Raw genomic sequence first — 12,548 nt, forward strand, 5'->3', positions numbered from 1 at the left:
TGGGCTGCAACTCCCACGTTCACTTGTATGCAAACGAGTGGGCTTTTACAAAAGTGTATGACCGTTTTTACCCCGCCATATAGGCAGCCATACTCTGCTTTCGGGGATGATTGGAACAGCACTTCCAGAGACGGAAGTGGAAGACCCTTGACTGCGCGGTCCCAGTCTTTCCATTTCAGCTGTGGGTGGTAGGCAGCCGTGTTGCTGAAATAAAGCCACAGCCCACCTCTGATGGGAGCTGAACAGTCAGCCACCTAGTCTTCAGTCCATGACCTGAACCGGTGTCAGTGTCAGTATCAGCAGCTCAAGGAGGCGTCACTGCGTTTGGACAAATCCATATACGCTATATACGCCAAGCAGATGCCTGACCAGCAGCGTAACCCAAGGTGCTTAGTTAGGCCTTGAGAAAAAAATAATAAAAAATAAATAAATAAATAAATAAACAAATAAATAAATAAATTTTAAAAAGAAAAAAGAAATGAAATAATAAAATAGAATAAAATAAAATAAGAAAATAGATAAATAAATAAAAAAAAGAAAAAAGAAATGAAATAAGAAAATAAGAAAAGAAAATAAGAAAAGAAAAAAGAAGAAGAAGAAAAAAAAAGAAAAAGACTAAAGAACCACACAACCACGTAAGCCACAGTCACACTTCTGGTATCAAGTCTTTGATTTCTTGCCTTTCCACTCGTAGTGATGGTGGAGATGTCCGTGTTCGTCTTTCTGCACTCCTGTTGTTATGTGGGTGACAGCAGCTGTTTCCAGGCTGTTCTCTGCAGGTCAAAGTGTGAACAGAGGTTGAAGTATGGAGCCGATGAAATGTGTTTGTGAGGAAAAATGATGTCATTTCACTGTTTCACCGTCAGGCCATTGCTCTGTGTGTGTGTGTGTTGTGTGTGTGTGTGTTGTGTGTGTGCATGTGTGTGTGTGTGTGTGTGTGTTGTATGTGTGTGAGTATTTGTGTGTTGTGTGTGTGTGTGTGTGAGTGTGTGTGCATGTATGTGTGTGTGTGTGTGTTGTATGTGTTTGTGTGTATTTGTGTGTTTGTGTGTTGTGTGCGTGTGTGTGTTGTGAGCGTGTGTGTGTGTGTTGTGTGTGTGTGTTGTGTGTGTGTGTGTTGTGTGTGTGTGTGTGTTGTGTGTGTGTGTATTTGTGTGTTGTGTGCGTGTGTGTGTGTGAGTGTGCGTGCATGTATGTGTGTGTATGTGTGTATGTGTGTGTGTGTGTGTGTGTGTGTGTGTGTGTGCAGTGAAATACTCCCAGTACCTGGAGTGCTTCATCAGCTGTGCCACCACCACGTCCAACGCTCTGGTCATCGGCTGGATGGAGAAACACACCAGCGTCAACCAGAATGTGTCCCTGTCCAAGTCAGTGCTCTCCCCTCTGTCCTCTGTCAGTGCTCTCCCCTCTGTCCTCTGTCAGTGCTCTCCCCTCTGTCAGTGCTCTCCCCTCTGCCGGTGCTCTCCCCTCTGTCAGTGCTCTCCCCTCTGTCCTCTGTCAGTGCTCTCCCCTCTGTCAGTGCTCTCCCCTCTGCCGGTGCTCTCCCCTCTGTCAGTGCTCTCCCCTCTGTCCTCTGTCGGTGCTCTCCCCCCTGTCCTCTGTCGGTGCTCTCCCCCCTGTCAGTGCTCTCCCCTCTGCCGGTGCTCTCCCCCCTGTCCTCTGTCGGTGCTCTCCCCCCTGTCCTCTGTCAGTGTCCTCTGTCGGTGCTCTCCCCCCTGTCCTCTGTCGGTGCTCTCCCCCCTGTCCTCTGTCGGTGCTCTCCCCCCTGTCCTCTGTCAGTGCTCTCCCCTCTGTCAGTGCTCTCCCCTCTGCCGGTGCTCTCCCCCCTGTCCTCTGTCGGTGCTCTCCCCCCTGTCCTCTGTCGGTGCTCTCCCCTCTGTCCTCCACTGTCAGTGCTCTCCCCCTGTCCTCCACTGTCAGTGCTCTCCCCTCTGCCCTCCTCACCACTGTCAGTGCTCTCCCCTCTGTCCTCTGTCGGTGCTCTCCCCTCTGTGCTCTGTCGGTGCTCTCCCCTCTGTCCTCTGTCAGTGCTCTCCCCTCTGTCCTCTGTCAGTGCTCTCCCCTCTGTCCTCTGTCAGTGCTCTCCCCTCTGTCCTCTGTCAGTGCTCTCCCCTCTGTCCTCTACCAGTGCTCTCCCCTCTGTCCTCTGTCAGTGCTCTCCCCTCTGTCCTCTACCAGTGCTCTCCCCTCTGTCCTCTACCAGTGCTCTCCCCTCTGTCCTCTACCAGTGCTCTCCCCTCTGTCCTCTGTCAGTGCTCTCCCCTCTGTCCTCCTCACCACTGTCAGTGCTCTCCCCTCTGTCCTCTGTCAGTGCTCTCCCCTCTGTCCTCTACCAGTGCTCTCCCCTCTGTCCTCTGTCAGTGCTCTCCCCTCTGTCCTCCTCACCACTGTCAGTGCTCTCCCCTCTGTCCTCTGTCAGTGCTCTCCCCTCTGTCCTCTGTCAGTGCTCTCCCCTCTGTCCTCTGTCAGTGCTCTCCCCTCTGTCCTCCTCACCACTGTCAGTGCTCTCCCCTCTGTCCCCTCTGATGTGTGAAGGTCACTAACAGTATGGGTTGACATGTGATGTGTGAAGGTCACTAACAGTATGGGTTGACATGTGATGTGTGAAGGTCACTAACAGTATGGGTTGACATGTGATGTGTGAAGGTCACTAACAGTATGGGTTGACATGTGATGTGTGAAGGTCACTAACAGTATGGGTTGACATGTGATGTGTGAAGGTCACTTACAGTATGGATTGACATGTGATGTGTGAAGGTCACTAACAGTATGGGTTGACATGTGATGTGTGAAGGCTACTAACAGTATGGGTTGACATGTGATGTGTGAAGGTCACTAACAGTATGGGTTGACATGTGATGTGTGAAGGTCACTGACAGTATGGGTTGACATGTGATGTGTGAAGGTCACTAACAGTATGGGTTGACATGTGATGTGTGAAGGTCACTAACAGTATGGGTTGACATGTGATGTGTGAAGGTCACTAACAGTATGGGTTGACATGTGATGTGTGAAGGTCACTAACAGTATGGGTTGACATGTGATGTGTGAAGGTCACTAACAGTATGGGTTGACATGTGATGTGTGAAGGTCACTAACAGTATGGGTTGACATGTGATGTGTGAAGGTCACTAACAGTATGGGTTGACATGTGATGTGTGAAGGTCACTAACAGTATGGGTTGACATGTGATGTGTGAAGGTCACTAACAGTATGGGTTGACATGTGATGTGTGAAGGTCACTAACAGTATGGGTTGACATGTGGTGTGTGAAGGTCACTAACAGTATGGGTTGACATGTGATGTGTGAAGGTCACTAACAGTATGGATTGACATGTGATGTGTGAAGGTCACTAACAGTATGGGTTGACATGTGATGTGTGAAGGTCACTAACAGTATGGGTTGACATGTGATGTGTGAAGGTCACTGACAGTATGGGTTGACATGTGATGTGTGAAGGTCACTAACAGTATGGGTTGACATGTGATGTGTGAAGGTCACTAACAGTATGGGTTGACATGTGATGTGTGAAGGTAACGAACAGTATGGGTTGACATGTGGTGTGTGAACGTCACTGACAGTATGGGTTGACATGTGATGGGTGAAGGTCACTAACAGTATGGGTTGACATGTGATGTGTGAAGGTCACTAACAGTATGGGTTGACATGTGGTGTGTGAAGGTCACTAACAGTATGGGTTGACATGTGGTGTGTGAAGGTCACTAACAGTATGGGTTGACATGTGGTGTGTGAAGGTAATGAACAGTATGGGTTGACATGTGGTGTGTGAAGGTCACTAACAGTATGGGTTGACATGTGGTGTGTGAAGGTCACTATCGAGGGGTGGGAGGATGACCGTCTCTTGATTCCTGTTTCAGGGGCAAGCAACCAGGCAAGAAAGGAATTCAGAGAAAGTGAGTTCTCCAGCACCCCCCAGCCCCACCCCCCCTCCCCACCCAACCCACCCCCACACACACACACTCACACTCCCCTCTCCCTACCCCTCTCCTCTATCTCCAAGTCTGTGTGTGTGTGTGTGTGTGCATGCATGTATGTGTGTGTGTGTGTGTGTGTGTGTGCGTGCGTGCGTGCACGTGTGTGTGTGTGTGTGTTTTCTCAAGGCCTGACTAAGAGCGTTGGGTTGCACTGCTGGTCAGGCATCTGCTTGGCAGATGTGGTGTAGCGTATATGGATTTGCCCGAACGCAGTGACTCCTCCTTGAGCTACTGATACTGATACTGTATGTGTGTGTGAATGTGTGTGTGTGTGTGTGTGAATGTGTGTGTGTGTGAATGCGTATGTGTGTGTGTGTGTGTGTGTGTGCCCCAGAGTTTTGGACATTTTGTTTACCATATTTCAATGATGATGGTCACAGGGATAATGACGATGCTGCTATGTGGGTCACATGTAGATGTAGATGCTGCTATGTGGGTCACATGTAGATGCTGCTATGTGGGTCACATGTAGATGCTGCTATGTGGGTCACATGTAGATGCTGCTGTGTGGGTCACATGTAGATGCTGCTATGTGGGTCACATGTAGATGCTGCTATGTAGGTCACATGTAAATGCTGCTATGTAGGTCACATGTTGATGCTGCTATGTGGGTCACATGGTGATGTAGATGTTGCTATGTAGGTCACATGTAGATGCTGCTATGTGGGTCACATGTAGATGCTGCTATGTGGGTCACATGAAGATGTAGATGCTGCTATGTAGGTCACATGTAGATGCTGCTACTGGGTCACATGGTGATGTAGACGCTGCTGTTTGTGGGCCTGTTTATGTTAGGGACTACTAGACAAGGCTGCATTCTCTTGGTATCCCCCAGCATCAGTCAGGCTGATAGATACCGCCACCTGCAGGGTTGGTCAGGAAATTGGAGCAACATTCCCAAACACGCTTCTCTGAAGTGGAGTATCCTCGGCTGTGTGGTCCCTGTCTTCCTGTTTCAGCCCATAGCACACTGTGTGGTCCCTGTCTTCCTGTTTCAGCCCACAGCACACTGTGTGGTCCCTGTCTTCCTGTTTCAGCCCACAGCACACTGTGTGGTCCCTGTCTTCCTGTTTCAGCCCATAGCACACTGTGTGGTCCCTGTCTTCCTGTTTCAGCCCATAGCACACTGTGTGGTCCCTGTCTTCCTGTTTCAGCCCATAGCACACTCAGTGCTGGGAAGGAACTGACCACAGGCCAAGAAAAAAAACCCTTGTCCCACCCCCACCCCGCGCCCCCCCACCACCTATGATGGGAATTGAGCCTGCATCCTCCCAGTTCTCAGTCGGCAGTGCTGACCACTTGGTGAAGGACCAGACACTGTTGTGGTTACTGTCAGCAGGTGGAGATGCCATCTGTTACGATTTCGCTGTATTTTGTTACGCTGGATCGCAGTTTGTTCCAACGTTTCGCCAGCGTCAGAATTGTTCCCGTGACTTCATTTTAGACTACATAGATTGGTTACATGCTTTCCTGTCATAACATTACCTAGACGCTCTAGATCTATCGATCACAATGCTAGGGCTGTCACTACTAACCTTGGTCTGACGTGATGGTGCTCAGCTAATCATGTGCGTGTTTACATTGAAGCAGCATTGAGTGGACCAATCAGCTTAATCGTTTGCCCGAACAAGAGAGAACGTGGCTAAATCCAGTTGCGTCTTGGTCAAACAGTCTCTCTGCCCGGTGGATTAACTCACTCAGTACGGCCAGTCCTCTCTTCTCCTCTACACAGACCCCTCAGATGTCCAGTGGGTGTCTGAATGACCCAACCTTTAGCTTCCCTCGTCAGAATTGTGGCATTCTTTGTCAACATTCACCTCTTCAGTATAAGAGCCTTCCGCTTGCAATATTTTGATGGTGGTAATTGGGGTGAAACGCTGTTAACGTCATCTCTTTCGCCATTCGTATGGAGAGAGTTAAGATATGGAGTGCAAAGAAGGAACAAGCATCTTGAAACAGAGAAATCTGGCCATGGATTCCGATTGTGAGAAACAAGAGGAACAAAGACCAGGGAAGCGACACAGTGCCACAGATGTGTCAGCTTTAAAGAAGCAGCGGTGGGAACAGAAGTTTTGCCAAACGTGCACTGAAAAATATCTGTGCATCATGCCCACCATTTTGGGAGTGTTCCTACCAAATTCAAAATGTTCCTACCTTCTTCTTCTTCTGCGTTCACTCGTATGCAAACGAGTGGGCTTTTACGTGTATGACCGTTTTTACCCCGCCATGTAGGCAGCCATACTCCGTTTTCGGGGGTGTGCATGCTGGGTATGTTCTTGTTTCCATAACCCACCGAACGCTGACATGGATTACAGGATCTTTAACGTGCGTATTTGATCTTCTGCTTGCACATACACACGAAGGGGGTTCAGGCACAAGCAGGTCTGCACATATGTTGACCTGGGAGATCGTAAAAATCTCCACCCTTTACCCACCAGGCACCGTCACCGTGATTCGAACCCAGGACCCTCGGATTGACAGTCTAACGCTTTAACCACTCAGCTATTGCACCCGTCAGTTCCTACCAAATTTCCTGATTGTTCCTACACACACATGACAGCGGTTGGCATCTCTGAGCAAGGTGCAAGCAAGTTTTATTGATATCTTTCCTACTTGATAGAAAGTTGCTTTTCTGTTATTTGAATTGAAAGAAATATTTATCCAGTGGTTCAGAATCATCATATTTGTGTTTCAGATTTGAATTTGTCGTGGCCCAGGGTGTCAACTCATTTGACTACAATGACCACTTGAATCTGATTGGTGAGTATTGAAACCATCTTAAGGCCAGACACGGTAGTGAAATTTTGACCAAATCATGATTTTTTATGATTTTCGTTTTTTCGCATAATTTGCTTCTTCAACATCTAATCTTTATAGTCATTTTCATATTTTGTACTAAATCGGTCGCAAAAGGTGTTATATTTGCAAATGAAAGTTGCTTCCTGATGTTGATTTTGTCTGAATTTTTCAAACATCGTCCAAAAGTGTTGCTTTTACACCTTAGCAACGTATACTTTCATTTCCCGAAGCCTATCATATCGCATATCAACAGAAACAGCGTCATCTTGTGAATGCACAGACCCGGTTCTTTTAGTTGTTGAAACGGACTATAAAACACTGCGAGCGATTTTCCACACACACTGTATCGCGCGAACTTTCCCGAGTTTTCCCAAATAAGGGCATAGAGTACTATGACTGTGCAGTTTCATTGATGAGACTGACACCAGTGGAAATTTCAGCCAATCAGATTTCATTCCGCTGGGCTCAGCCAGCCTTCGGGCACGCTCGGCTCCCTCCGTCGAGAAGCCAAAATGGCCGTCCAATAACAACAACATGCTGACATGAAAGTGTTTTTTCTCGTCAATTGTTGATTATTTTGCCAGCTAAGACATCTCCTGGATTCATCATGCCTCGGCATAAGCAAGGAAAGAGACGATTGCACTTGATAGCTGCTGCAAAAGCAAAATGGGCCAAATGTGATGCGGCAGCGACTGAAAGCGTGGCTTCGAAGAAACCTTCGACATCAGACTCTGATAAAAGTGCGTCGAGAAGAAAGATCGAAATCATGAACCCTGTCGCATATAATGGTGAGGTGGAAGACCAGAACTGGACTTTGCTACACGTTTTCCAGCTGACCAGACTGATGAGTGACCTGAGTTGCCCAGAGTGCGGAGAAACGGGACTGTCAGTCAGTGTCCGAGAGAGGGAGAAAGCTGGTTTTGCGGCAAAGCTTGCCATGTGCTGCGATGGCTGTGGTTATGAAAAGTGCGAATTCTCATCCCCACGAACTGGATTCAATGACAAAAAGAATACAGGTTTTGAAGTAAACAACAGGATGACCATGCTGAGCCATGAACTGGGAGGCAGCTACACTGCTCTTCAAACCTTCAGCACTGTCATGGGAATACCAGGCATGCATTTGAAAACTTTCCAGACCCATGACAAGAAAGTAACAGGTATGTTTGTGAGGTTTTTTTGATGGTTAAAAAAAATCTTTACCTTTAACTGTGCAGTACAAATACACACAAGTGTGCACACATCCCTGCACTGATAACCACTAGTGAAACATTACACTGTCAACCACTGAATCAGTCACTCAGGCAAAGTTTTGCTTGTTCAGTCTTGACTATGATCCATGTGTGTGTGTGTGTGTGTGTGTGTGTGTTTGTTTGTTTGTGTGTGTGTGTGTGTGTGTGTGTGTGTGTGTGTGTGTGTGTGTGTGTGTTCATGAATGGGTTAATGCATGTATATCAGTTATGTGTGTAAATTATGCACAGTGTGTGTGTGTGTGTGTGTGTGTGTGTGTGTGTGTGTGTGTGTGTGTGTGTGTTTCATTGCAATATTATATATTTATGTATGTGTATATGTGTATGTGTGTGATATTTAGACTCATCACCTGAGGAAGGAAAGTAAACTATGTAAATGATATAGTTGTGAGCACAGCACAAATATCTCACAAACATTATGCATTTTTCAGCTGCTGAAATTGAATCAGGGTCAACACTCTTAGAACGCACAGCAGCTACAATCCAGCAGGCGTATGCAGAGACCGATGAAGACCTGCAGGGGGCACTGGATAAAGGTGAAAAATCAGTCATCAATATCAGTGTTTCATATGATGGAACATGGCAAAAGAGAGGATTCACATCACTGTATGGTACGCCACCCTACGACGTCTCAACAACCGAGAGGAGGAGGCCAGGGATCCAGATGCCTACCAAGCAGGAGGACACTAGCTTGTAAGTACCCCCTTCCACTGTGCTCTCCAAAACTGCTCTCATATCAGGAGTATGGGAAAGCCAGACCACTGGAATGTGTCTGCCAATCTGTGTAAACCATTTCACGTTCTTTGTGAATTTGTCATCATGTGAGCTGTGAACTGGATTATTATTGGCCACAAAACACTTCAATTTCAACTTCTTCTCTTACCTGGTGGTTGCTGTGCTGTGGATTGACATGCTGGGTGAGTAAGTAGTACTCTTTTACCACTTGTGCTAAACAACACTCAGCCAGTAAAGTTTCTGTTCTTCTTTCTCCGTTTTCTGGGTTTTCTGTTTTTCGCACTCTACGCACATTTCCAATGGCTAAAACTTTCACAAAAATAAATACAGAGCCTTAAAATTTGGCATGGTGCTTCTTTAAAGTATGGTGCTTAAAAGTACGCATTGCTTTTTTGAAAGAAAATGTATAGTTATGTTTTATTTGAATTTTATTTAGAACAATCGGTGCAATATAACTGCGTTGACCAAAAAAAATTCTCAAAAATATAAATTTGTCATTACATCAAAAAGCTATCCGTACTTTTATAGATATTAACATTCCTAAATCAGATCAGAAAACAGATTTTGGCTAAGTGCAATTGAAAAAAAGCCTTAGGCTTTTAAAAAATTTTGTTTGGCAGCCATCTTGGACTGTTTCCATGGCAACCGGAGGTCCAAACACCAAAAAAAGAATAGTTTTGAACTTCCCAGTAAATATACTTTCAAAGTGTAATACATTTTAAATTAAGGCAACAAACACCTCTGATATGAACTTTACTGTAGTGTCTGGCCTTAAGTTTGATTGGTGAATATTGGAAATCAACTTTGATTTGATTGGAGAGTATGGATATCAGTAAATGATCAGTATTGATGCAGATCTAATTTGATTGGAGAGTATGATGATCAACAATTAGTTAGTATCATGAGGGCCTGAATGTGAACAATTCTTGGACAGTGTGTCTGTCACTGAAGTTTGATAAACTGATGCCTTGTTGATAACAAACAGTCCATGTGTGATTCCAGTTTGTTTTATCTGTGGTGCAGGTAGTGAGCAGTTCTCCTGTTGTTTCTTCTTTTCAATTAACCCTTTCAGTGCCAAGCCTATTTTATGCTCAGTGACAACTGTTTGCCAAGGACTGGCATTAATTGTTGGTTGAGAAAGCTCGTTGTTGTTGTTGATATAGCTGTTGTTGTGAATTAGACATCATAGTGTCAGTTGAGAAAGTCCATTGTTGTTGTTGTTGTTGTAGATGTTGTTGTGAATTAGACATCATAGTGTCAGTTGAGAAAGTCCATTGTTGTTGTTGTAGATGTTGTTGTTAATTAGACATCATAGTGTTGGTTGAGAAAGTCCATTGTTGTTGTTGTTGTTGTAGATGTTGTTGTTAATTAGACATCATAGTGTCAGTTGAGAAAGTCCATTGTTGTTGTTGTAGATGTTGTTGTTAATTAGACATCATAGTGTCAGTTGAGAAAGTCCATTGTTGTTGTTGTAGAAGATGTTGTTAATTAGACATCATAGTGTCAGTTGAGAAAGTCTGTCATCGCTGACCATGTGTTATTCAAGCCGTGCACGCCTGTGAGGAATGCCAGAGTTGTTGCTGTGTGCTGTTGATTTCACCGTATGAAAGCCCGACCTGCGTGTCGAGGGTCACGCTAAGATCAGGCATCTGCTTTAAAAAGGAAAGAAACTCTTCTTCTTCTTCTTCTGCGTTCACTCGTATGCACACGAGTGGGCTTTTACGTGCATGACCGTTTTTACCCCGCCATGTAGGCAGCCATACTCCGTTTTCGGGGGTGTGCATGCTGGGTATGTTCTTGTTTCCATAACCCACCGAACGCTGACATGGATTACAGGATCTTTAACGTGCGTATTTGATCTTCTGCTTGCATATACACACGAAGGGGGTTCAGGCACTAGCAGGTCTGCACATATGTTGACCTGGGAGATCGTAAAAATCTCCACCCTTTACCCACCAGGCGCTGTCACCGTGATTCGACCCTGGCACCCTCAGATTGACAGTCCAACGCTTTAACCACTCGGCTATTGCGCCCGTCAAAAGGAAAGAAACAAATGGCAGTTCAGTTCAGTTCAGTTCACTTCCTCAAGGAGGTGTCACTGTGTTTGGACAAATCCATACATGCTACACCACACCTGCTACGCAAATGCCAGACCAGCAGCGTAACCCAACGCGCTTGCAGCCTGTGATCTGCGTGGCCCGGGAGACGGAGGACACCAGGTCCAGTGGGACTGCTGCTCACAGAGACGTGGGCGGCCCACAGAAAAAAGCAGATGTGATGTAGCACATATAAGAATAAGAATAGGAATAACTTTATTATCTCCAACTGGAGAAATTTGGTCAGGTGCATTATCACAACATAGACAAGTAAACAACACGGGGACCATAACTGTAAAAGTCAACAACAGCTTTTACGAATATTACGAAGACACAAATGTAAAAAAATATCACATACACTGTTTCATACATACATCCACACACTGCAGGTAATAACTAGTATTCTTAATGTAAAAACAGAAAGAATTAAGAAACATTATTTGAATATAATTATAAGCATAGCCTACTATATTGCACATTGATTATAATAGATAAGATAAGAATAAAGATAAATTGCGGAAAACCACAACCAGATAATCAGCACACACCCGCATTCACCTACCCCCCACCCACCCCACACACGCGGATTATTTGATTAAACAAGAGTAATAAACACATATTCTCAAATAAAAGCATTTCACATATTCGCTTTTAAAACAATTGCAATTAATCGTTACATCGTAATTATTAACAGAAATATATTTAGAATATGGATCAGTCCCCACACACCTTGACAAGTTCCTGAAGCCGAGGGAGAAAGTGACGTGACGCGTGTTGTGTGGTGCTGTGTGTCGACAGCGACGGCGGGCGTGAACAACCATGTGTGCCTGTGGAACCCTTACGTGGTCTTCAAACCTAACGGGGTGAGTCACGTCTACAGGTGTTTCAGTCTGGTGGTGTGCTGTATGATGATGACAATCATTGTAATAATGATAATAGGAAGAAGAAGAATGATGATAATGATGGTGATGGTGATGATATATAACAGTGTTACTACTACTACTCCAACTACAAGGACTACTATCGCTGTGTATTTATATAGCGACTATTTATATTTGTATAGTGACTTTTGTTGACTAGACATTGCACCTCCATGGGCGACTTTAGTTGACTAGACATTGCACCGCCATGGGTGACTTTAGTTGACTAGACAGTGCACCGCCATGGGCGACTTTAGTTGACTAGACATTGCACCGCCATGGGCGACTTTAGTTGACTAGACATTGCACCGCCACCGCCATGGGCGACTTTAGTTGACTAGACAGTGCACCGCCATGGGTGACTTTAGTTGACTAGACATTGCACCGCCATGGGCGACTTTAGTTGACTAGACAGTGCACCGCCATGGGCGACTTTATTTGACTAGACATTGCACCGCCATGGGCGACTTTAGTTGACTAGACATTGCACCACCATGGGCGACTTTAGTTGACTAGACATTGCACCGCCATGGGTGACTTTAGTTGACTAGACAGTGCACCGCCATGGGCGACTTTAGTTGACTAGACAATGCACCGCCACCGCCATGGGCGACTTTAGTTGACTAGACAATGCACCGCCATGGGTGACTTTAGTTGACTAGACATTGCACCGCCATGGGCGACTTTAGTTGACTAGACATTGCACCGCCATGGGCGACTTTAGTTGACTAGACATTGCACCGCCATGGGTGACT

The 12,548-nt window shown here is 45.8% G+C and overlaps 1 protein-coding gene across 3 annotated transcripts in view; it reads left to right on the forward strand.

Annotated features, from left to right (window-relative positions):
• The window catches only part of LOC143278079 (cilia- and flagella-associated protein 337-like), a 74,728-nt gene that overhangs the window by 24,400 nt on the left and 37,780 nt on the right, over positions 1-12,548 (forward strand). For all 3 annotated transcript variants that reach the window (XM_076583112.1, XM_076583114.1, XM_076583113.1), the window contains exons 10-13: positions 1,250-1,367; positions 3,880-3,915; positions 6,692-6,756; positions 11,672-11,736. In XM_076583112.1, coding sequence (XP_076439227.1) covers positions 1,250-1,367; positions 3,880-3,915; positions 6,692-6,756; positions 11,672-11,736 — 284 coding nt within the window. The remainder of the gene's footprint in view (positions 1-1,249; positions 1,368-3,879; positions 3,916-6,691; positions 6,757-11,671; positions 11,737-12,548) is intronic.

The sequence above is a fragment of the Babylonia areolata genome, chromosome 35 (assembly GCF_041734735.1).
Source record: "Babylonia areolata isolate BAREFJ2019XMU chromosome 35, ASM4173473v1, whole genome shotgun sequence".
Lineage (NCBI taxonomy): Eukaryota > Metazoa > Mollusca > Gastropoda > Neogastropoda > Buccinidae > Babylonia > Babylonia areolata.